This window comes from Nipponia nippon, unplaced genomic scaffold (assembly GCF_047370975.1).
Source record: "Nipponia nippon isolate SJK-2023a ecotype South Korea unplaced genomic scaffold, ASM4737097v1 scaffold_1, whole genome shotgun sequence".
Lineage (NCBI taxonomy): Eukaryota > Metazoa > Chordata > Aves > Pelecaniformes > Threskiornithidae > Nipponia > Nipponia nippon.
The window spans coordinates 131,991,591-132,018,465 of NW_028262290.1; the positions used below are offsets into that span (position 1 = coordinate 131,991,591).

The 26,875-nt window shown below is 39.7% G+C and overlaps 1 protein-coding gene across 7 annotated transcripts; it reads right to left on the reverse strand.

Moving 5' to 3' along the window:
* Window positions 1-423: 423 nt before the first annotated feature.
* KLHL7 (kelch like family member 7) lies at window positions 424-26,027 on the reverse strand. Of its 7 annotated transcripts, XM_087773267.1 has the most exons (12): window positions 25,662-25,801; window positions 22,966-23,166; window positions 21,258-21,360; window positions 20,214-20,307; window positions 18,891-19,015; window positions 16,866-17,041; window positions 13,973-14,147; window positions 12,427-12,569; window positions 6,896-7,136; window positions 3,783-3,984; window positions 3,397-3,494; window positions 424-1,709 (listed from the first exon to the last, which is right to left on the reverse strand). In XM_087773267.1, the coding sequence occupies exons 3-12, from the start codon at window positions 21,334-21,336 to the stop codon at window positions 1,426-1,428; spliced, it is 1,617 nt and encodes a 538-aa protein (XP_087629393.1). In that variant the 5' UTR covers window positions 21,337-21,360; window positions 22,966-23,166; window positions 25,662-25,801; the 3' UTR covers window positions 424-1,425. The 7 variants fall into 7 exon arrangements, with proteins under 7 accessions (XP_087629393.1, XP_087629378.1, XP_087629401.1 ...); XM_087773252.1 differs by lacking the exon at window positions 22,966-23,166 and having other exon boundaries at window positions 25,662-25,923; XM_087773275.1 differs by lacking the exons at window positions 22,966-23,166; window positions 25,662-25,801 and having other exon boundaries at window positions 20,214-20,330; window positions 21,258-21,362.
* Window positions 26,028-26,875: the final 848 nt, after the last annotated feature.

Genomic DNA, 26,875 nt, shown 5'->3' on the forward strand with positions numbered 1-26,875 from the left:
AGGAAGTCTACAAAGAAGCACTGACTTTGAAAACTGGAATTTATACTACTTATGAGAACGTGGAGGATCTTCAGAAATAAAACAGACTAAAAATCCACACCACCAGAGACGCATAAGGTACAGGTAGGCAAGCACCAATTTTTTAAGTTATCTTGATAGTCTCATAGAAACAGATCTGAAAAAATTAGCAAGTTAGAAGAGAGGTGACAAAGTTAGGATGAAGATACTAATAAATCCAGCCTGGAAGCAGGACAGACGTACATACATCACTTGTATAGTTTTCCAGAAGTTGGAAGATGTACACAGGGTTGACACCGATAGCTTGGCAAGCTGAACTTCTACACTGGAAGAAATTTACTATCATGTTGGCTGAAAACATTTACAGAACTATATGCTTATAAACCAGAGATTAATAACCATGTGCAACTTTAGAAGACTTCTATAAAGTATCTTTAATGACTTGGTTCATGTCATTTTAAAAACAGTCATTTTCAAGAAAATCAATACATTTGTTGTATTGACTTTGCTTTCCCATTCCTATCCCCATCTTCGCTACTGGTTTGGCATCTACAGTATATACAGTCTGATGCCTGGGAAGATATATTGAAAATTAATCCCAAGTTTCCAACTTGCTAATTATAGTGCACAATTATTGTAGACTTCCCCCACCATCCCCCTACCTCAGTATAATAAAAAAAAAAAAAAAAAGAAAATCTTTCTGTGAAAGCTCCCCAAAATGCCAAAGATGTCATTAGCAAAGTGTTTCTCTAATCTATATATATGGCCTGTCTAACTTTAAAAATTGATACGCAGTCATGCAAATGATGGAAGAAAGTCACTGGAAGAGGGCAGCTGTCATAATCTAGAGAGCTGTATAACCTATCCGCATTCACCATGGGAATCTTTATTATACTGCTGTCCTTTGTCTTTCCTGAGGAAAATCTTCACCATATCCTAGTAAGATTTCTGCAGGTAGGTATAAATTAGAAAAATTTTTGCTTGCATTTCTTATGACCCAAGCTGCATTTACTCACCTTTATTAAATGAAGAATCTCTGCAACTGAGCTTGATAAAGTGTCATTTAACCAGAAACCTTATCTTCACCAAATGCTTTGAGTTCTTCTAAAGAATTTGATTGGGTCTGTTTTTGACAAGGCCACACACAGAGTTCTTTTAAAGGAAGATGCCATATGATCTCAGCTAGGTAAGTGGATTCTCAAAACACATCCCCATTTCTTAAAACAGACAAGAAAATGGGCATGACAAAATCCATGTTATACAATATGCTGTATATACAAATTGAAAGACTGCATCAGTTTTTCCTATTACTCAGTTTAACAAGATTCAGTAAAACATGGAAGCAAAGCACCAATAGCCATCTTTCCCCAAGTTCTTGAAGAATGTCTCAGCATCTCCTACAGGTCTTCAGGTCTCTAAAGTTTCTTCATTTGCCCCACAAGTGTCTACAACACAGATTAAACAACTTGTCACTGGGAAAGCACGGACTTTGGAGTTGGCTATCCACTTGTCTGTTTCAGTATTATATTCAAGAATGTGCCCTAATCGACCAACACCCTGAAAACCAGCCAGGACATAGACTATAGATCCCACAGCAGCACACTTCACTGTTACACCTTTCCATGGCATTGGAGACACCATCTTCCATTCATTCATCTTGATATCGTAATATTCTACATTATCAAGGCCACCTACAAAGCAATGAAATAGATAACTGCTTATTACATTATACCGTACGGACTGAAGTAGAGCATACAAATGCTTCATTAAACTTAGTCTTTATTTTCAAGGCTTAGATTAAAACCTAAATCCTAGAGTAAAAAAAAAAGTGAAAAAAAGGCCACAGCTTTCTAAACTAGTGGTTTACCCTTTTATAAATACAGAAACAGAGAAAAGTAAAAAGGAGGCTGAAAGCAAGATGTGTTGTAACAAGTGTCACGCTTTAGGCTTTCTAGAGATTCTAACGTTACGTCACGAACAGAAGAACTAACAATGCCGAATTTCTTACGGATTTGTGGCTAGTGACTAAAACTCAGGAATCCACCTGAAACTTCCCTATGGTGAGGACATTTTATTCTAGAGGGGTCACCAGTACCTTTACCTAAATTGGTCATTTATTGATAGAGGATGTCTCTCTCCATTATGATATTAAAATTATTGAAGTTTAAAAGCCTAAGTCCCTTTGAAAAGGACCAAGGGAATCAAAATTTATTAGAGAATAGTAGATTTTGTGACTAAGATTTACTTCCTTAAGAATAGGCTAGTAATTAGACTTTACAATATCTACAATCATCCTGTTATGCCTGTTCAACAATTGTAACACAAGTCACAGAGTTTTCACTTCCACTCCTGAATTATTAGATCTGAGAGATTAAGAAACCTTTATATAATGTTAAGAGGTATGAGTATTTTGCCCCAGACATAACTCTTCCCCATTATTTTACAAATCAGAACAATTAATCAGTCAGGTTACAGAATACGAACAGCAAAATAATACTTTAACTTATTGGTTCAATAGTACACACCTCTAAAATAAGCATTCAGTGAATACACTAACATTTTACAAAATGGCAGCTCTGGCTATGAGTGACTGATAAAGCGTGTGTGCAAAAAATGCATCTACTGATATTTTTGCATTAGAAATCAATCATGCTGGAATAGTTTTAGCAGCTAATTAAAATACAAGCTATATTCTAAAATAGCATTAATCTGAAATCAAATATTCCAATTACCATAAATAGTGATTAATAAACCTCATAGCTGAGAATTTTCCATTTTGAAAAGCACTTCAGAAACCTTGTGTAATTAAAATTCAATTCTCCTGGGAAATAAACTATTATTATTCTAGTTTTAAAGACAAGGAGATAGACAGATCATAAATGACCTGCCCATGGCAGTAAGTCATATTTCAAAAGTAAGCCAGTCAAAAAAAGTTCTTACTTTTTCACCACTTTAGAATAGCTGACTAGCGTTTAAATCTTTAGACTGAAGTTCCTAAATAAGTGGCTACACCTTCACCTGTCTGTCAAAAGAATGCTAAAATCTCTCAAACTATATAAAGAATAACTAAAACCAAGATTATCTTTTCTCAGATGACTGGTTTAGCCATATTAACTACTGCAGAACTGGGCTACAGTATGGGTGCACATCTGAATTTGACAGTACTGTCATTGGTAAAAGAGTCTGAAAAATAAGATACAGTAAAGCAGGGAGGTGGAAGTAGGAAGGCAACAATGATGTGACAAAAAACAGGACATGTTTTATGGTACTGCTCAAAGTTTTTCAAGCTGAACAGAGTAGAATGAATTCTTTGCAAAAGAAAAAAGGCCCCCATGAAACCTTGTGTGACCAGCTAGAGAGTTAATAGAATTAAAGTACCTAAGCCATTTTGTCCACCCACAGCAAATATTTTGTCCTTTACGAACACCAGCCCGTGATTCTTCCTGGCTTCAATCATTGGACACAGCTCAGTCCACCTGGGGAAAAGAAAACCAAACAAAACAGGAGAACTCACGATTTAGTTCCTAGAAAATAAGTATAAAATACGTAAATAAAACCTAGCATTAGAAAAATGAAATATAGAAGCAAGCTGCTTAAGAAAAACTGCCTTTTAAGTAAAACTACAAATAACTGATTTATTACTGCTTAACTCAGGAAAATTCCTTACCACATATAATTCTTCCTATTCATCTATACCTCAGTTATTTACGGAGTGAGCAAAGCCACAAGTGACCAAAAGTAATCAGAACTGATACAATACTTACGTTTCGGTGGCTGGATCATAAACTTCACAGGAATTTAGGACTCTTCCAGAAACATTGTTTCCCAAGCTTCCTCCACACACATAAATGAGACCATTCGCCTCTACCATTCCGTGGCTGCATCGCTGAGTCAGCATGCTGGGCTTTGTGTGCCAGCTTTCTGTTCTCGTGTCATAGCATTCAAATAAATACAGTGCAGAATTTCCTTAAAAAAATAGAAACCCACCAAAGGGGCATTAATTTTTTATGGTTGTCTTTTGAGAGAAGAGTTAACAGTAATTATCAAATTGATGCTTTATGTGTTAGTTGAAAAGGGAAAGCTGCTTTCCCACCTCCAAAAGCAGAACTAGCCAACTTGAAACTTGGTACTATTCAGAAAGTACATACTTGCAATTCTTTTGACTCTTTTGTTCCAAAATATGCAAGTTTATAAAATTGCTGTTTGTGTTTAAAAACAAAAACAAATGATGAGGATTTTTTTTTTTTTTTAGGGGGAGAATAAACACTGAACAGAGATGCATATAAATTACCGATCATACTGTCATCATCTCATGCTACTCTCACTACTTGGACATTTATTGAACTTTCAGATGTGAAGATGAAACCAGCTTTGTAAACTTAGTACAGATTCACATGAGTCTTTTCTCTAAGCAATTTGACTTGCCCAATTCCCAGAATACTTGTTGCCTTTGGAATCTGATTGCTTGATTATGTCATAACATACTCCTGAATTATTAGCAACCACAAGACAGCTACCCCTCACCATTTTCCTTTTTTCCTGGGGACTGGCAGATACTTATTTTCTGGAAGTGCAAGGTCTGTGTACTCCTCCCTCAAGGACCAATAAAACTATTACTGAAATCAAATGAATGATAGATGGGAGCTTAAAGACTTGTGCTCAGGTAACCAGCTGAACTATAGCCAGAGAAGAGAATGCTGGATACAACTTTCTCAGAAAAGAACCAGGATCCTTCTCCCCTTTGTTTCAATAGATATATTCACCTAGAACAGTTAGAGGTGCCTTTTCTTGTGCGTCTTTTTCCTCGGCTTTCTACTCCTAAAAATAGTATCACACTAGCAGCACTCACTACCAGCTGGGGATCTGAACCCTCAAAACAGTGCTATGTTTCCAGACCCAAGATACAGGAGCAGAGTTCTATAAACTGTGCATTTGTTTATTCCTACCATGTAATTCTCATTATCACAAAGAACTGTACAGAGTGGGATGTATTTTTTCCTTGATGTAAATACACATCCTTATTGCTTTGAAGATGTAGAAATTCTCATCCATGGGAAATACAGCAGAACTGCCTTTAATATCTTTTTTTTTTAAAAAAAAAAAAAAAGGTGAAAGCTTCCATTTTCAGTATGCTGTCAGTATAATGTTAAATATTTTTCCTGCACCGAAATATAGTGAAAGAATTTAGTATGTTTAGCTTTCAAACTCTGGTAGCTATTGCAAATAAAACAGTACTCCCATCAATTCAAAAAGGGGAAACAAGCCTTGTTTCTGTAATGGACTGGCACAGTAATTTGTTTTTCAAACTCTTCAATCAATGCAAAAAGCATGCAATTTTTAGATTTCTCTACAGCTAAACACACTGCAGCATTTTCTCTGATTAATGGTTTCACATAATTGCCTGCTCCAAATTAGAAAATACTAGATTCAGGATAGACAGACGTTTCCAAACAAGCAGTGTTCACTGGATTCCAAAGAAGAAAAAAGTACAGGCAAAATAAACTCTGTTATTAAATTTTAGCTTTTACTATTCTGTCTTGAATATTTATGGAAAGCAAAGTGAAACTGTGCAGTAATGTGAGGGTAGATTTAAAAGAAAACTCCTAAGTTAAAATTTCCATTACAGTTGTATTAACTAATTACAATGTATTAGAAAATAAAGTATACAATCAAAGTTTGTATCATACTCCCTCATAAACTGACGTGGGAAACTAGGAAGATTTACGAGACACTGTAGTGTTCCAAGTTTCCCAATGCAGCCTTAGTTAAGCCTATTTCAAGTAATGGGAAAGGTGCTATTTCACATTTACCACACTAGGTGGCAGCTAGGAACTGTTTAATCTGCTGCTACACTAGACCTCCGAAAGTATTTTAGAAGTCAGATAACATTACCTAGATGTCACAACTTCCCATTAAGTGACTTATCAATGTTAAGTACCGATTATGACCTTTTTTCCTCTGCTCACTTCTCTCTGCAGCAAGGCAGAACTCAAAAGGATCTACTAGAAAATTTCTCCCTGGCGTCAGGTTTTTTGTTTTTGTTTTTTTTCCTCTTTTTTTTTCTCTCCCCAAGAACATGGCTTTTTTTAAAGCTCTGTATTTTTATGGATATAGCATACCTACATTCCAACTTTGGTTTGCTGATGATGTATTGGATTTAGAAAAAATAAATTTAAAATGTTGCTGTAACACACAGCATAAGTCACCCGCTACGTTTCTTGGGGAGAAAAAAAAGCCCAATGGTGTTAATTTTTTTTTTTTACTATTATGAGTAATAACACCTACAGAAAGTAGTATTTCTCCATTTACTGAAGCAAACCAAGAGAATAACAAACTAACAGAAGATAACTCCTGTCATTTGACAGAAAAATTGGACAAATTCCTTTACAGGGCCAGATATGATTGCACCACCAAAAGCAGTAGCTTCCAAAGCTTTTTTCCCCCCACCCTTTTTCCCTTGAAAAACCTCATTAGGCCCAACATATGTTGTATACAAGGAATGCCATTGTCAAAATGCAGCTATTCTGGCCATGTATCACAGAAAATTTTAAACCACAGAGTTCTGTGGATTTATGGAAGCTAGCTAAATGTATTTCCTTGTCCCTAGTGAACTCTTAGGAGTTGCAGTGTACTTTATGCTCTAGTTAATGTAAATATCATCACTTCAATCAGTGAAACCATTTTAAAAACACAACAGAAATAGATTGTTGGATTGTAGGGAGGATAAAATTCTAAATATGGGAAAATAAACTCATTAGGCTAACATGGCAACGTGCAGTTTCTTTTCAACATTCATGCAAAAACCAGAAAAATTTCCAGGTATGTTTGTTTGTGCTTTTTTTTTTTTGGTTTGTTTTAAAGATTTTTAGTGTCTTACCCACTTCTGAACCACCAGATGTATAAATTTTGCCCTCAGCAGCACAGGCTGCAAGGCTATCTCGAGGTGTTGGAGGTCCTAGCTTGGAATACCAGCTATCCTTCACCACATTGTAGCAGTCCATTCGCTTTATAGGGAAGAGCTGGGAACCACCCAAAATATAAACTACGTTGTCCCAGAAGACACAAGCTGCATCCCTGCGCTTTTCAAAGGGACATCGGATGTCTGTCCAGCTGTAATCCTGCATTACAAAGAACAGGTAATGTCTAATAGATTATAACACTTACCTGCACAGCGAGTGTTTTTTCAAACAGAGCTTTTCATAGAGATTTAGATATGGTCAGTTTTAAAGTTCCTTTTCAAAACAAACATGAATACTGTTTATTGAAGAATACTCCTCAGGCGTACTCTTGAAAAATTCTCTTAGACACATAGTTAGCTGCAATGAACCATGACATTATGAATTTCTATTTCCTCATTCCCTGTGTGCACCCAGTACAGCTTTCCTGAAAAACAGATATTTTTTTTCCCAACATAATTGACTTCCTGCTGCTATCATGTCAGAAACAATGCATGTGATCAATAAAGCAGGATTGCATTTTCTTTTATAGGAATGGAAAAAGACATCTTACATATAGTAACAGATTCTTTCTAAAAAAAATAAAATACAGAATGTACCAAACAAAGGCGATGGAAAAAGGAGAAGATAATATCCAAATTGACAAGCAACTCAGTTAAAAAGCTCTGATACATACTTTATTACCATGACAGCTAGAAGCTTATTTACAGAATTTACAAAACACAAACGATCTATAGCTATCCACAGTTGATAGCATGAGAAATAGGGTAATGCTCCATCACAAATACTGGCAGTCATGTTGCCTAGAAACTGATTTTGCATGGATTGGCAAAATCAGTGACTATCAAATATGGGCAGGAATGCTACCCAAAGCCTTAAGAACACCAAACTCAGCAACTGATGGCAGACCGGGATAGCATACAGCACAAGAAACACTTCTTGAGTAAAAGCATCTCACATATTCCATGAGCATAGCTTGTATCCTATACTGAACAGGAAAGTATGGGACCTTAACTGTTATCTGTGCCACCTCAGGATGGTCTAGCTCAACCTGCTGAATGACCTTCATTGTAATGGTTCACACAAGACGTTACATCATTACATTTTCTTAGCAAGGACATACTTCAAACACCTTGGTCAATGAGGAAGAACAGCGACTCCTACATGGGGGTTCAAAGAAAGAGAGGCAGAGCATGTTATAGTCCAAAACATCTTACAATCTTTTCTTGTAGCATCCCCCATATCAAGAAGAGCTGGCAGGTGCATGTGGCCCTTTATGGTGAGAAACAGGTCCTGGGGCATCCTAGAAAGGAAAGCCATACTACAGCATGGCAAAATAAATAGCTGCATAAATCTTAAGAAAATGTCTTAGTGCATTGTGCAAGATCAACATATTTTCTAGCTCAAACTTCTGGCACTTTTACAAAAAATCCTGTTGTTTTCCTTTACTGTTAGAAAGGGCTGTGATCTGACCCACTTTTATGGCTTCAGTTCATAGCTACCATTTCATCCACACCTTTATCAAATGAAAAGCCATAACCTGAGCATATTCAGCAGTGTCCTCCTCTTTCAGCAGGAAGCAATTTAGGTCATTCTCTTGTAATGCTCTTCAGTGTTAGTCTGCATCACATAGAATTGATTTCAATTTATGCATTTTACACATTTAACAATTACGCAGAAAAGTTGTTTCATGCCACAGTCAAGATACACACAGCCCTGGGCATTGGCAAGCCTCATTTTTGGGGGGCTGAGTAGGGAAAGAAAGACCAAGATAGGTATATGGTGACACCTTCCCTGCTGTTTTTTGTTTTCAACAAATTGTGATGCAGGACACCAGAGGCAGAAGCTGTACCTTTGTATTTAATAGTTTTTGAAAGACTTTCTTCTCTTTCATGAATTTATTTAATCACTTATTAAAACTACCTGAACTCCTAGCAGCCACAAGACCCTGTGACAAGAATGGCACATGTAATTACGGGCCATGTGAAAAAGTACCTCCTTTGGTTTAAGACTTTTCCCTTTTTTTCAGTTGATATCTCCTCTTCCAAGTTTGTCAGGGAAAACAACAGACATGCCTAATATGAACCTCCTCACTAATAGCTTATTGACTACAGCTCTGTCTCCTCATAAAAGGTATACTGGTTCCCTTAATCATCAAGAAATAGCATTGTCAGGCATCTGCTTCTTTTTACTTGCCATTGCTGGATTTTGCACTGCTAAAAAGTTAAAACTTCCAGCCATTTCTGGTCACTAGAGACAGCAATTTCAAAAGAACAAGCATATTGCTGGTCAAAATCCCATAAAGTCATGTATAAATTTTTATCAAGAATTCATAAAACAAAAACTATTTTATTCCCAACTTGGGGAAAAAAAAAAAAGCAGCTTTTAAAAAATATCCTGTGGAAAATTCAACAAGAAAATGCTTCCCACCACTGTTAATAGGACATCTAGGATTTCTAGTAGTATTCTGAAAACAAACATATCTACTCAAAATAGTGCCAGATCACTCCACAAGTTTTATGCTCGTCTGCATCTGTCCTGTTGCATCATTTTACTCTCTTGATGAAGTACATGCATCAATAGAAGTATCAGTTACAGTGCAACAAAGACAACAAATACAGACTTAAAGTAATACTGCTAACAGTCTCAACAAATAACACAGAGTATCCAATCCATTCTTATTTAAAGAACCCTTTTTAACAACAAGGCAATGAATATCAACTTTAGAGACTAATTTTGCATGCAAAGCAATGAGTGAAAATTAAAAATTTTTGCACTAGTTTTATAGTGTTAGAATTGTTGAAATTTATATCACAACTGAGAAAATATTTTCAGGAAAAACATAACCTTTGTTTTGAACTGTGTCTTTAGCTGACATAAAGAATTAAATTATTGAATTTAATTAAAATCAAAAGTGAAGGACTAGGTCACTATTCAATCAGTTCAACAGACAACAAACAAAATTTCAATTCTTTACCAAGGTCCTAACCTTGCAAAAGTACATAAACAACTTTAATTCTCTGCTCTGTGACGCTCCCATCATCTTTTGATGAGACTAATTAGAGTGAGTTAAACGTGAGATAGTCTTTGCAGCATTGGAGCCTTACATCCCCCACTTATTTTGCATGCACACGATGATAATTCAACAGGGGTTCTGGATCCTTGGTTTGTTGCATGTAAGAAGCTACTGTCGCAGTTAATTAAAGATCAAACTCGGATACTCAAGCAAAACATCCAGAAAAGGATCTTTAAATAGCTTAGAGTTGGACATGAAGTAAGTAAAAGCTATTCAACAAGACATGACAGGCTAGCTAAGAATACCCAAGAAAGCATATAAGCACTAGAAAAACATTCAAGGAAGACATGCTTGTTAGAATCAAGATCTCCAACTACCCACTTTTTTTTACTTTTCCTTCTCTGCCTGCCCACCCCCCTCCCCCTGCCGCCCTGATTAATCCACATGCAAGGCCATAAAGCTTGATCAAGAGGCAGCTCTGCAAAATTTCTTCCAAACTCAGGTTTTTTTGGTGTTATGCCTGGACAAATAGCCTATGAAAAAAATAAGCCATTTTATCCTATGCTTTATGTAGAGTTAGATAGATATGACTTTTTGTCCACAAACGAGATTTCTTTGTAATATTATAGTTTAGGTCTGACTGAAGATCACCTAACTGCATACATAACTTTCCTTTTAGTTTTAAGTCTTTGCCTGTCACTCCCACTCAGCATGCACTGAGATTATTATTTTTCAAACAAGATTAAGTTTTCAGAAAATACGTGGTGACAACTTGGGGGGGGGTATATTAGTTTATAAAGAGTGATGAAGCAACAACCCCTATCTTTTGAGTTCTGACCACCATTGACATTGGGCACTTATGGAATTTAACCTATCAGTCAGGTTGGTAAAGAGACCACATGCACGCTACGCTGATAATACCATTGCCAATTAATGACTGGGACAGTAAGTCTCAAAGCTAGTTGCCATCCTGCCTAAAATTAGCTTTATTCCAACATAAATAACTGGAGATTAAGAGAAAGAAACTTTGATCCGATTTTCTTCTAATAAAAGAAAGGTCAGAGCATCCTGGGTGAATTACAACTTGTTAAAATGCCAAAACCAAGTAACTGTTTGAAAAGGATGAATGCCCTGATCAAAGGCTTCCCCAACTCAGACCTTGGAAAGGAAAGAATTATCTGCTCTGTTCCCCTCACCTCCTCACCCCCAGCTGGAGTACTGCTTATCTTACTTGAGTATGTGTATGAAGAAAAAAGGTGGTCATTATTTAGGAATTTGGAATTCCCAATAAAAATACATATTAAATGTGTCTCAAACAAGGTCAGCAAAGCTGGCAGGCTTTTTTTCCCCAGACTTGAGTGGCGTTCAAAGAAGGTGGCTTCAATTTTATCTTACATAAGGGAATGTGAATGATGAGTTCAAAACACATCCCGAGGGCTCATTCATTCTGAATTACATTTGACAGGGCTCACATTGACTATAAAGTTCACACAGATAAGACACAAAGCTGTTTGAAATTATAACAAGCATTTAATATGCTGAGTTAGAACAACCAGAATTTCTGCAACAAAATATTACATGTATGTGATCTCATAACTTAGAGAGCCCTGATGTTCACATAGCAACTTTCTTCTGCATTACTGCATGTGCTTGTCTGGTAAAACAGAGTATGGATAATCCTTCTGCATGCAGCTGATGTTTCTAGACCATCTAGTCTGCATAGCTGAAATAGACACCATTCCTGTGGCTTGATTTTATTCAGGAAACATGGAAACAAGATTCAGGCAAAGCTTGCTTGCTTGCTCTAAATTGGCCATCTCTATGTTTTTTTTACTCTTTTCCACTTACGTAATACTTGGCTCCCAATTCTTCTCCTTATATACTCTTAAGAACAAACAAAGTTGTGAACCATTGGGATTTAGAAGTGGTTGCGTATTTATAATAAATGCACTGAAAAAACACCTTGCAATCTAAAACTGGGTTCTACACTAACATATGGGCCAATAATTTAACTTGCGCTAAAAAGAAATTGCTTTTAGTTATTCTCTGAACACATACGTGCATGCACATGCATACAGACTTTCATATACTCCTAACCGACTGCTTGATGTTTCGGTGACCTTTTATTTATTTCCAGCTGTGGGATGCACATATCGATCAATTCTCAACTCTGATGGATTAATCAGAACTCCATATCTAATATTGCCAATAAACAAACACATAATCATTCTATTCAAAATGAAGTATTACATCTAGGTACACAGATTTGAAAATTCCTAATTAACCATACTCTTCCAACTGTATACCCAAGAGGCACGGAATACATCCTTCCTAATACCATTTTGTAGATCATTATGTCTTAGTTAATATCATCAGCAAATAAAATACCTAAGATTACAAACAGTGAATCTTAATGCATTCTGAGGTAACGATTACCTTTGGATTAAAATATCTGCAGGACTGGGGCTGTGAGCCTCCAAACAAAGCAATGCGATAATCATGCTTTTTTCTTCTTGGTCGCGTACCTTCCACTAACTCTTCTCTGTCTTCTGGGGAAAGTAGATGGTATCGCATCCCACCTGGAAGGAAGACAACAACTGTTGCAGATCCAGTGTAGCTCCTACCTGGAAAGGGATGTTTCAGAGGCAGGGATGGGGGCGAGAGGGAAGGGAGGGAAAAGGGGAAACCAAGTTTCTACATTACACCTATACAGCTTTGATTTAAAAGGGAAGAATGCACAGCAGCACAGGAGGATGGGAGCATACATCCAGATTTACATCCTATTTCAAATTGCCTGCTCCATGTGAAAATAGGACATGGACTCACGTTATATACCAATTTATCGACCAGCTCATTTAGCCAATATTAACAAGCAACTACATTTGTTGCATTGAAACAGGCAAAAGGAAGCAAACCCAAAGAAAAGGAATGGCAGACCTGGGAGCCTAAAGAGGACAATACTAAAAGAAGGGACTTGAATACAACCAGAAACCAACTGTGCCTGCCTCCTCACCCTCCAATTTCTGATTAATAAAGCAGGCATCTCTAGCATATTGTACCTCATGAAAACCCCTCACTTTCATTCTTAGCTTGACAATGCAAAACATTAGTTACAATTGGTATAAGAAAATAAGCATCCTCCTAAAAAACATTCCAAAGAACACAAAAATATTAGTGACGCTACAAGCCACTAAAACCAGGCAAAAAAAAAATCCTTATTTCTTAAACAATGCACCCAACTTCATGTCACACAAGAAGTATGACTGAGATGTCGATGGTCAGCAAATACTTACCAACATATAGATTAATTTGAACCTTGCTCATTGACTGAGGGAAAACAGTTGCATACCGGTTTTTAGCTCTACACTAAAATGAAGCCAACTAGTTAACCTCTACCAAGATTAGAAAATTTCCTTCCAGAATATTTATCAACATCTAGGCTTTTCTTTCTTACACGATAAAATTTCACAAATGGTGTCTAAAACCAAAAGTGAAGCTTGTTCCCCATCCCATCTGCACCTTGAGAACGCAACGGTCAATAGTGCAACATCTGTTTAACGTTCTAATTTGCTTAGGAAAGCTTTGTAATATTCAAAATTTTTACATAAATCTTTTTTATTAATGCACATATAAACATGAACAATATTGAAGTTACTAGCCTGTCCCAAAGGCACACTAACACTTCCAATTACCCTAATGACTCATTGACAAAATCTCCATTCCATTACTCATCACGGAGCCCATGTAATTTGCTAGCAGAAAATAAATGAAAGTCACACTCTGTTACATGAACTGGGTTTTATTTACATGATCATCTGCTAATCCAACTTCAACTAAATGCAGCATCCTAGAGGGAACAGAGTCAGATGAATTCAATGTGAAAATGTTGTCAGAGCATTTTAAAGCAAACAGTTTTCAAAAATTTCACAGCATTTTTTTAATTATACAGAACATTAAAGATTTCAGCTAGAAGTCAACTTACTGATCACCATTTTAAGGCATTCTGGGTTATCCTGAATAAGTGGTTCAGCCTGAACTGTTTTACTTAAGAAGTTCTTTGATATAAGAGGAAATCGGACTTTAGCAAGAATATCAACCATGTACGGCTGGCGATTTGGCTCATCATACTTCAGCCATCTGACTGCTGCATCATAAACCTTAAACAAGAGAGAAGGAAAGAAAAGGATAAAGGTACATCACGACACAGTAAGACAAATAACAAAAACTTAATGCTCCAAATTGATTCTTCTGCCTATTGGAGGTTAACTTACACTAGCGGTTTAACTTACACTAACAGTTTAGTATGTGGGGATCCATCACCATCTTCCAAAAAAACCCCAACCCCACAACAAAACAACCAACAAAACACCAAAAAAGACAATGCTCAAACATGAAGTAAAACAAATGCACAACCACAGAATAAAACCCATCTACAGACTTAAAAAAAAAACCCAAAACACTACTTCTACTATTTAGCCTTTTTTTTTTCTTCTTCTCCTTTTCTTCCAAATGGGAAGCATGAATCTGCAATTCGCTTTAATGGGTTAACCCCTGTACCAGGCTAAGACTAACATGCTTCGAGTTCCATGTCACAAACACAGATAATACTTCACCAGAAATGCTGAAATAGTTTCTACTTGATAATAGTCTCCTGAGCTGACAAACTGCTTCTGTTACTAAATCATAGTGTTGGGGGTCCAAATATATTGCTATTGTTGTGTCTTAGGGGACCATTTTAATTTTTTAGCTGCAGGCTGCCATAAATTTACCAGAGAGCCTGCTCTCTATCTCCTCTTTACAGGAAAAGATAATGGGCTTTCTTAGGGGGCAGTGAGACAGAACAGGGAAGTTAACCAAGAAATCTGCTCTATTTATGATTGTCCTCTGGGCCAGGAAGGAATGAAATGAAAATCCAATATTACCTATATAGTAAGATACTTCAATGGTGCTCTTGGACATAGCAAGTTTATCTACTATGCTGCCACTTCAGAGTCAGCACTAACTTCGTTACAAGTGATAGCACAGTCAATACCTACTCCTGTAGCTGAAACTGATCACAGTGATCAGTGGAGAGTGACCGAGATATAATGCGGAAAGACATTTAATGGCAGAATTTGAGTTATTCAGAAGGACTGCTCAACCACCTCAGCAATAATCCTGCAAAATGACCAAGGAGCAAGGGAGAGTAAAGAAATAAAGAAGAAATCTAAGGCTCAATTCAATCACCTAAGAAAATGCAACAGAATGACTGGGACAGGAATATTGTATCCTTTCGTCAACAGAAACATTACTTGCATACAGGAAAAATAGGACAGCTAGTAATTAAAGCTACCTTCCTTTTTTACTAAATGTATTTATGCTTTACACCAATAGAAAAGTTAGAGTATAGTGTCAGCTTTCTAGCAGTACTCCTGAGAAATAAGACTCCTCTAGTGTCACTGGCATACTGCACACTGCCACTTTCCTAAAGGAATTTTAATGATGTCATACTGCCTACACAAGATTTCTACCACTGCTGCCAAGTTAAAGCATGCCATCCTACCTTACCAACAGAACTTCAAGAACAAATTCTAAAGAGTCATTTTCGCTGCAAGCTAAACAACACTTCCAGCTTTGAGAATGTTACCCTGTGACCTGAACTTTCCCCAGCACATGGTAAGAATGTTAAACCGTGACATAACTCATATTTATACTTATAACTAGCCAACTGTCATATTCTAGTCACCTGATATTATCCTCCACTCTTGGTAATTCTTATTTTCATTGAAGCTTTTTACTGCAAGAGACACATTGAAGAAAATTCATTAATTCTACGAAAGCTAAACTTCAGAGTCAGGAAAACATTCATTTCTATCTAAGTGAATATGCATATCATCTTGACTATGAGATCCTTCTGTTGCACTTCAAAGGTGTGAGTTGACTCATGATGACATACCCAAACAAACTTAAATTACCTAGTTCAAGCACCAGAACAGCACAGCTAGAAAGGCAAGATTTCAGTATGGTTTCAATGGATTTGACTGAGAGGCTACAAGAAGTACCCAGCAGCTACAACCATACTGCAATCACCCCTTTGTGCTGCAGTGCAGACACACCTATACTCTTCCTATTTTCCTGCAGTAGGAATAACCAGCTGGCGAACAAGCATTCAGGGCTGTGCTATAAACTGAATCAAGCTTTCCAAATGGGAGAGCTGTGAATGCAATTTCTACCACAGGTTACAACTTTTAGTTGAGTGAAACTCCAAGGCTCCTTTCAGCCACCTAAACTTTTGTGTCCACTCCCTAAATAAGGGCCTTCCATCAATCCATCACTGTCAATGCATCTAGCTTTCAGTGTTTTGTTCATCTTGCTTCCAAGTCCCCCAGTTCCCCAAGCTTAACTTGTGTATGCATATGTTTCCATCAGAAGCAACTCCTCTCTGAAATGGGCTGAGACCATACTCGGGTAGAGACATGCAGCCATTAAGGTGCAGTTCGCTTGCCACTTTGAAGTAGCTCACTTTCACCGACAGCACGTGAACCCCAATCTACGAGCAACTGCTGTAATACATCAAACTTAATTCAGCTCACATACTATGGAATCAGAAGCCCTATAGCTATCTCGATAGAGGAAACTGCTTTGCTTACTCCCTTTATGACTACTTCTTAGTTTGCTGAAACGACACATAATAACCACACTTGAAGCGTGGATATTCATTAATATTTGGTTTTGACCAAGCTAGGATGCACCTTTTATTCTACGATTTAGCAAGCACTATGTGCATCATATACTGTGGGAACATCAGAAGTGAGATACTTTAAATCAGTTCTTGATTAAAAAAAAAAAGATAGTGAAGTTCAATGCTTTTAGCTGGTACGAAACAGGTATCTCACCTGGTCTTCTGCCCTCACGGTCAATGTATCTTGGTTCAAGAGATGTGTCACACGCTTAACATCAAGCTGAAGAAACTCATCTGTCTTGTAAACTTCAGTGAAGTGCTGATGGATAAAGTCATCTGCAGTGGCTTTCAGTTCTGGACAGTCTAGGCATTCTGCTAACACACTTATACCTATGAAGGAAAAATTAAGAAAAAAACCTTTCCAAACTTGAATGGCAATTAACTTTAATATATTAAAATAGAATAAAATTACCATAATTCCAGTGATACTTGCAACCCCAGTTTAGTATTTATTACCATGCTTCCCCCGTGCCCCCCCCTTTAAAACACATGCTGTCATAACTCATCTGCAACTGAAGACAGACTAAGACAAGCACAAGCTTCTGATCCCTATCCCTACCAAACTAATTGGAGAGCCAGACCTGCACCACTTGCTGTATTAACTAGCTCTCCAGCACTATTTCCTCACTGTTTCTTTCCCCATTACAAAGGAGGTAACAGTACCTAAACCAGGTGTGAGCCATATCACAATAACAAAGTCTAACCAGAACAGCTTGAGAAACTGGATCCAGGTTTTATGACCTCCCTGACCTGCTCATGCAGCAGCAGTCACCAACCAAGCCCAATTTCCTTCAAGAGTCACAGTGAACTGGGACTTTTCTATACAGGTAGCACAGTCAGCTGCAGACTAACACAAAAAAGTCAAGCTGATGCTGCTGCAAGGGCAGCAGGTTGGCATAAAGGTATAAATAGCAACTGCTACTGAGAAGCATCATATCCAACCTTCCCATTAGAAACCAGGTAAGCACAGAGCTTTTCAGCAGCAGCTTTTGCTCATCATGCTACAGTCTTCCTCCTCCTTCTATGGAGGAGATGGCAAGTGGGGCAGAAGCAACCCACCAACCTACAGGCTGCAACTAGCCTGAGCTGCTTGAAGTAGTAAAATGCAAACTAGAAAGATAAAATCCAAGCGTATCACCTCGTGACAAAATTTCAAGAGATTCAAAATAAGCCATGGTTTCTTTCAAATACACTTTTTTTTTAAATGAACTATGGACTTGCCTAAGAGTCTGCACAGAAGACATTTCAACTTGTAAACAATGCCTTGAGGAAAAATTTATTTAATCTTTATCTCCCTGTTTGCTATAAATTAGCAACAAAGAATGCAAGTGTTAGAGACCATAATTGATTTTCTAGTTAACAAAAAACAGACGAGCGAATATGCCTTAAAGTAAGCGTAAGTGACATTTTTCTTAGAAGGTAACGTCTTTCTTCCAGCAGTTGTTTCAGAGCAACAGCTGTACTGCACCGAAGTGTCAATTGAATCATTTAATTCAGATACTCCACAAAACATTTCTATTGATATTATAAACACCTATAACATGATTGAGATGTTACTAGGAGAATTACATGACAAACGTCAATAAGAAACCCTATAAACAAGTTTATCTTTAATCTCTAACTAAATAGAAGTGCACCAAATCTTAAGCATTTAAAAGCATTTAGTTCTACTTGTTGTCTACCTTTTCTGTAACACCGAGTTCACATTAGGGCTACAGAACGTATTAAATATCAAAACTGCCCAGATGACATTCATGGATTCTTCAAAATGAAGAGCAACCGCAAACAAAAGTAACCTAAACTTATCCTGTTCGTACTTTTAGAAGATATGCTAGTTTTGTAGAAATTACAACTCTGTCAAATTCTGTCTCCAAGTACAGTAATAACAACTGAAAGCTCCACCTTACTGAACAGCTGAGGTTCTCTAACAGACAAGAAGCTCCAAGGTGCTGCCAAGCTGGGATGAGACCTAGCACAGTCACTGGACCCTGATACTGGCAAAGACAACTGCCAGATTTTTTTATCTACAGCAAGGGACAATAGTTCAGATTCAGAGCAAAATTATTTTTATGTGCCTGGATTTAGCCAAATATTACTGTCTTTTAGGCAATACTACCTATTTTTCAGGAACAGCAAAGTTAAAAAATAAACAGTAAATTTAAGTCTGCATTTCTCTTACCAAGACAATTGGAAGCATCAACTTGTTCTTTTAAAAAGTCCACACACATTTTTTTCACAGGTTCAATCTGATATTGGTTTGCTGCATCTAGTAAAGACTGGACATTATTGCTGTTAACTGAGATTCTGCAAAACAGAAGGTGTAGAATTAGCATCACTAAAATTACCTACTTTGTTGTAGTAAAAAAAAAAAAAAAAGCAACTTACACCAATTCACATAAATGGCAAAATTATTTCCCTGCTATTTGCCCAAGAATCTTTCACACAGTCTGAAGACGCAACCTCCCTTCATCATCTTTCCAAATGGGTGTCATTTGCTCGACTTTACTGAGCAAGGGCAAAGAGTAAACAGTCCTGGATTCTGAAGAATAAGCCTTTAACACAGGCCCTCTGCAGTACCGTACTTTGACCTGTGTGATTAGCCGCTTTCACAAAACAGAAAATGAACAGAACCTTTTTTCTGAGTCTCCTACTCCTAAACAGGCATCAGCAAATTCTCTCTAAACTCATTGTCAAGACTGCTCTGGCTGATTTGCCCAGGGCGCACAAGCAGAACAACCAGTTTGGCAGTGCTTCAAGAGAAGGTACACAGCCCACAGACAAGGGCTTGCGCACCCGGGGAGGCAACCATATGGCCGGGGTGCTGACACTGGCTATCTCTTACCACTGATGGAGCATAGAACAAGATTCCTCTCAAAGACAGGAGAAAGCCTTCCTAAGGAGAGTTAATCCCATTAGTACAAAGATGAAAGGCCTGCCATCCATTGGTCATAAGAGCTGATTAAGAAGTACTGTTTACAATCCTAGTCATCTGCACAAGCTCTGTTAAAAAAAAAAAAAAACAAACAAAAAAACCAAAAAACAAAACCCAAACACATTGACAACCTGAGATAGGAAGGAAATGCTGTTCACAGAGCAGTAATCCATGCTGCCTGTCCTGAGATGAAGGTGTAACTCCTGGAAATGGTTCTGTGCGGTAGCTACCATGGCCATAAAGAGAAACCCTGCTGATATCAATAAGGGCCTGAATTTCAGAACAATGGGAAATACCATTTGATTCCAACACTGAAGTCAAAAGCTTGAAGTGCTTTGAATTGCTTTTTGGAGACAACTACCACTCTCTTTACTCTGTAGGGCTTCCTACTGATTAAATAAAAAGGAAAAGGGAAGAAGGATAGAAGGTCTAGTCGCATCAGGCTTTAAACAGTAAAGAATTGTAATGGTAACAAAACTGATGAATCATAGAAGCATTATTTTACTATTTTATCATTTTACAATTGGCAGGCTTCCTAAAAAAAGTGTCAGCTTTAAATAACAAAACTACCTTGCAGTATAAGCAAACTCCACGAGCTGTTCAATAATGTCGGGTTCTGCATCTTTTAGCTCCACTTCAAAGGACTTTGATTCAAGCATATTTGCTGTAAATAGATTAAAAGACAAACTACATCAATAAGCCACTCTAGTTATTGTATGTTTTGCAAACGGTAGAAAATAAAGTGATTATACAAGGTTGGAACCTGCTAAAAACTGCACACAGTTGAATGCTGTTTTCCCAGGATTATTAATGCAAGTCAGGAAAGGAGGCAGTGGGACAAACAAGATAACTGGTGTGTGCACACGCTTGTATTATGTAAATTATGATAAACTGTATTAAATAGACAAGGTCATAGATGCTGTTGATTGGAGTGCAGACTGCCAAGTTAGCATTACCAAAAACAGGAAGCACATGCTGCACTGTCAAAAGCTATTTTCACATTCAAGCTGATAACAATAGAGACAGCTCCAAGCTTCCCACATCCAGACACAGCACTCTAAGTTTGCCCACAGACGGTTACAAGCTGACCATTGGAAGGCACGGTTGTTTTACTTCTACTCGACTTTAATGCATGTTTTATAGCGCATTAGCACATTTTACAATTCATGGGTAAGGCATACAAAAGTAAGACAGATACTACATAACTGAATTTGTAAAGATAGCATAAACGCAAGAATATTTACACTTCTGAAAGCCCGTTTTATATGTGGAAGTGCCTAACGGTGGGAAGCAATGAGGCAGACAAATTCTGTCATGGGAGTAAAACCTCCCAATTTTCAGGTTAAGGGAGGGAGACCAACTCTAATACAGTGTTTGGGCTCCAATTAATAAGAGAGCTTACATATGAAGTAACCCTTGACTTGATCAAAAGAGAGTTAAAGGGAAACTGAGGGGAAGGGTGAACAAAGATGAATGGAAGAAGGACACAAAATGAGGAAATCTTCACTTATCCCTGAAATTAATCACTTTCATAAAGTAAACAGCTTGTCAGCCACAAGTTTAACAGGATATCATCACGAAAGCTTACAATCAATCAATTTTGAAAAGACTTACTAGTAAACATCAAGTTAAAAAAATGACTGGCTGAAGCAAGCACAACACGGTGAGCTGGGATCTTTCTTTCTTGAACCATAAGAATGACATCACATAAAGTTTTCTAAATCAGAGGAAAAAACAGACAAACAAAAAAACACAAAGATCAGCATTTAAAAAAAATCTTTCAACAATATTTCTTTAAAAACAGCTTATGGAAATTCACTGCTTTTCTTAATCCACACAAATCAAGAGTATTATGTAATAAAAAGATTTTCTGAAAGTCAGAGTTAAGTTCAGTAACCTGGAAAGCTAGCAAAGTTCAGTTTCCCCATGAACTAGTACCTTAAGGATAGTCACAAATAACATATGAACTCTCATTAAAGTTTTTCCTGTGGCATTTATATCCGCCTCCAATAACATAGGCTCTGCAGCATCTAGCAGGGGCAGCATTTACATTACACCCTTTTCATCCACCAGTGTCTCTCTTCTCTACTCAGCTGTTGATTTAAAAAAAAAAAAAAAATCATAGGAACCTCATATCTGAAGACTGCCATCATATTGCCCAACTGGAGTGAACGTGATGAACAAGTTCAAAGCATTCAACGGAACACTTAAGAAAATGTATCCCAGAAATACCACTTCTATGGAACGGGTTGACTGGTCACACCTGATGAACAACTGACTTCCAGACAAAAAAAAAATATTTTTATTTCTCATTTGTTTGCTATTTGTATGTAAGCAGTTAGTTTCTCCCCTAAGTGTGAACTGTCATGCACTAGAAGGAGAAAGGAAAGTGACAGTACTTATAAAAGTTGTCAGGAGACATGAGAGGAGAGTAAGGGATTAGGATAAAACCACATAATTTGAATAGATTCTCAAATGGTATCCTTTCTAAGAACATATGGACTAAAATAAACGTACACCATACTACAGTTAATTACAAGTTCCTCTTTATTAAGAAACAAAATCTGAGCAGCATTGCTTCCTAAAAACAGGAATTAATTTTCGACTACTACCTTGAGTTCATGGAACTACTTTCAGAAACACTTACCCACACCCATCCCAATACTAACCCCAGAAAAGAGCATTTCTACTGCAGGAAGTATATACTTGCTTAGAACAGTGCGAGAATGTTTTCCACATACAGGCAATATTATCTAGGGCACAGCTAACAAGGCTGATAATCCATATATGCAGCCCCTTCAAATAAACTATCTTTTAGTTTCTTGAAGGAAAGGAAACTCAGAAGCACACGTTGGACAAAATATAAATAATATATTTTTTTAAAAAGTTTTAACTAGAAGTTAATGAGGGGTGACATACAGCTTCCTTTGTACATCTGTAGCTTTAAACCATTTAGGATTGAAACAACAACAAAAAGGAGACCATTCGAGAAAAGTTTCAGAGGAAATCCTTTAAAGCTGAAATTCCTAGTGCATCTGATTCAAAACAAGCATCAGAAACTAGCAGTACAAGATACCATAAAATCCTGTGGCCAAGCTTTGCTAAGATTTGCAACTGTTGCTTGAACTCCACACTGCATTTCTAAGATACATTTAGTGCCTCAGCTCAGCATTTGAAGCACCTCAGATATTCTAAGGCCTCTCTGGGTGTGGGAAGAAATATTTGTCAGCCAACACAGACTATCATTTTCATTTCTTTCCCTGGGATGTTTCTGGGTGTGACTGTTCCCTTTCAACTAAAGCTCTTCTGAGGATTTCTGTACCTCTTTTTAGAAGGACCCATTGGTGTCACCGAGTCACCTCAATGAGGCAACAGACGACTGGTGTTACATCAACCAAAGGACACACCCGAGCGTGAGCTTGCATTAGGGCGCTTCGTCTTCCAAATAACAGGTTCAGCAACACCTTGCAACTCTGTCCCAGCTTCATTCTCAATTACTTCACTCTTGGCTGACACCACTCAGCTGCAAAGTTGCAACAAAGGATTTATGCACATGCTGTCAAATAGCTGTGTAAAACCCACAAAGACATGGGCCGTCTCATGTTGGGGATGAGCAAGAAGTCCTCCATGCACTAAACACACTTGCCCCCAACATCTTACCAGTACTAAATGCAGGTATGTCCATAATTTACTCTAAACTCCCGTACTCATGGAGGCTGCCTCTAGATCCCAGCTCACACAAGAAGCGGCCTCTTTACAATTAGCTGTACTTTCCAATTGGCCCATTTTCCTACAGTATTAAACTAATGCATTTAAATAGCTAGTGCTCCACATGCATGTTGCTATTTCCATCACAGGAAATTTTTAATCCATATTTAGGTTTTATAACCACAGCATAGCCCTTGACTTATCAAAATACAAGAAGAGTGAGCTGCCTATAAATCCTCTTAAACTTTAGCACAACTAATCAGCTGAACTAGTACATTTTCCTCTGGCTCCTGCTGACTTCCTAATTTTATCCTATATAATCACACCTCCCCCTGCCCATCCAGTAATAGTTAACCTCCTCTTACAAACAACTCCTAGAAGAAGTATGAGTGTCATGAACTGGAGCCATCAGCACTGGGTGGGATATGCAAAGCCACCATCCAAGGTCAGATTAGAAGTTTCCAGGAAACACTGATAGCAGGCAAAATTCAGAGTTGCACCTCCCCGGGCATAACAGATTTTAAAATTTGAATTGGAAGTACACACAGATTTCACAGCACTTAATCCTGATCCTCTCTCCCCCTGTTTACAGTAACTTGTAACGAGATGAGAGCTGGCACTCTACTACACTGAAAGATGAGGTACTTACATAGAAAAACAACGCAATGCCACACACTGGAGTAGTGACACAGTAAAGCACTGTGATTTCCCTGTGCTAGGGGCTGTACATGCATCTAAGAGAGGGCAATATTTCCTCTATCTGCTTACAAAGCATAATAGCATCTGGCATCCTCTTGTCAACAATGACAGAGGTATGAGCTAAACAGCGATGAGCAGAGTTATGAACTCAGCTACACCCTGGAATATGTTTACCCAATTAGAACAGAAACAAAGCCTACATTGAAAAAGCAGATCATAGGCTTTAAGTCTCAACTCCTCTACCTGAAGTCATTGAAACCAGTTTGGTTTTTCATACATAGAGGCTTAGTTGCATGAAATGGCTTATGCAGACAACACAACTGACTGTGTATTAGTGAGAGAAGAACAGGGCTGAAGTGCTGGAGAACAGCAGGATCAGCACTCTGATATCACTTGCTAGGCCAGGACACAGACTGCTGATGAACACATCACTAAAAGCCGGACTGAGCCTTTGGCAAGACTAACACTGGGAGGCAAGCAGCTAAACCCTAGAAGATAGAACACATGACAGTGCCAAGTACCAAGCCCCCAACTGTTCTTGAACAGCTGGCTTCAGAGTCAGCTTTAATTCTGGCTCCACATCATTGTTTTTAAATTAACCATAGCACCACAATCAAGCCAGCTCCTACTCTGTGGAGAAAGATTTCTTCACATGCAAGGAGTTACACAGATCATCCTTCTGCTCTTGTACCAGAAGTCTGAGCTTGGGGGGGGGGGGGGGAGAAAATCAGCATTTCTTTCAGCTTGGACAGCTCAACTGAAATCCACTTGTATAACGATAAATCTGGTTACCACCCTTACTCTATTGGCAAACAGAAGAGTCACCTTTAATCATTAGACTATTGATCTAGGAATCCGATCTGCCAAAAAGGTCAGAATTTGTCAAGATGAGGCCACCAGCCCTCCGTACTGCCACTGGCTTCTTAGCAAGATGGCCAGATGCGTTGGGTACGAAGCACAAGACGGCATGCTACCTGTGAAACCGAACCACGGTTGCAGCCATCCCTCTCCTCCCGCTGCAGCTTCGCTATACTGTTACTGTTCACGGGGATACGCAGTCCATTTGTTCCCAGAACAGCTCCTGGTTAAAATTCAGCATCAACATCTTTTTACTCCCCTCAGGTTTCTGTTTGAAAAGGGCTGTGCAAATTCTCCAACCGGAAAAACTCAGCAATCAACTGCAGTTTAACTTCTGTCCTAACGACAGGACAGAACTGCCACAGGCAAGACACTGTTCGGTAACGAAGCGAATACACCGCATCTTCCGCCTTCAGCACCAAGACGAAGCTGTCGCAAGTGGAACCTGAACTCGTTACGCTTGCCGTGTCGGCATACGACAGCGCTTCGGCAGCTACCCTCCGCAGCGACAAGGCCGCCGGAGGGGATCAGGCGCTCAGCACCCCGGCCCGGCCCGGCGGCACCGGCCTCCCCAGCGCTCGCTGCCGGCCAGCTCGGAAGACGGAAAAACCCAAGCAGCCCCTGCCAGCGTCTTTCTGCTCCGCTCCGCCGGAGCCCGACACGGCGGCGGAGCCGGGCGAGGAGCGGCCGCCCCGCGGGTCGCCGCCGCAAGCCCCGGGCGCCGACGGGCGGCCCCAGGCCCCGCCGCCGTACCTGCTTGCGCATGGTGTTCATCACCCCCATGAAGCTCGCCAGCAGCTTCGCCTCCTCGCGGGCGGCGAGCTTCTTCTCCGTCTTCTTCTTGCTGCTCTTCTCCGAGCCGGGGGCGGCCATGCTCCCCCGCCCTCACCGCCGCGGGCACCGGCGGCCCGCCACCCCCGCCGGGGCACACGCGCCGCCGAGGCGACGCCCGCCAGCTGCCGGACGGCGACCACCGGCTCCCGACGCCGGGCAGCGGGGAGCCCGCAGGCAGGCAGGCAGGCAGGCAGGCAGCGCCCGCCCCGCCGACACCGGAGCGACGCCTCGCCGCGGCGGAAGCGGCCCTTGGGGCGAGGGGCGGGGCGAGGCGCGCTGACGCCATCGGCCAGCGCGCGGCCCCCACGCGGGATAAACAAAGAGCGGAGAGGCTGGGGCGCGTCACGTGCCGGGCGGAGGGGCGCGCGTGCGCAGCGCGGCGGGGTGGGGCTGGGCGGTGCGGGGGGTTCCGTCGGGGAGCCCCGGGCCCGGTCAGCGGCGGGGCGGCCCCGGGGCCTGGCCCTGGGCCTGTGCTTAGAGATCCTGCCCTGCCCTGCCCTGCCCGGGGGGGTTGACGCTGCCCTGTCCGAGGGGCCGGCGGGGCGTTGGCTGTCCCTGTGGGTGAGCGAGGGGCGAGGGGAGGCCCCGCCAGCTCCCGCGGAAGGACCGCGGCCTACCTTGACAAAGTGGCCGAGCGCCTCAGGCTCGCATGGGCTGAGAAGGGAAACAAGCGTGAACCAAAGGCAGCCGCTTCCCTCTCTTGGTGGCTACATCTGCCCCTCTTCCAGAAATAATGTGTTGGCCAAAATACTTGGTGTTTCAGTCCCCGTTTTTTTAATAGGGTTGTGACAGCTCAAGCTGCGTTTTAGCATGAATTTCCTCTCTGTGTGTTTGTATGATGTTTACAGCTTTAATGCCACTGATAACAAGGTGCTGAACAGCTTAAGGGCTTGAAGGGAGAGAGGTTTGCACATGGAATAAAGTGAGGCTTTGTTTTGTTAATGAAATGAAGCTACTGAAGGGTCTGGAGCACAAGTCTTATGAGGAGCGGCTGAGGGAGCTGGGGTTGTTTAGCCTGGAGAAGCGGAGGCCAAGGGGAGACCTTGCCGCTCTTTACAACTACCTGAAAGGAGGTTGTGGTGAGGTGGGGGTTGGTCCCTTCTCCCAAGTAACAAGTGATAGGACGAGAGGAA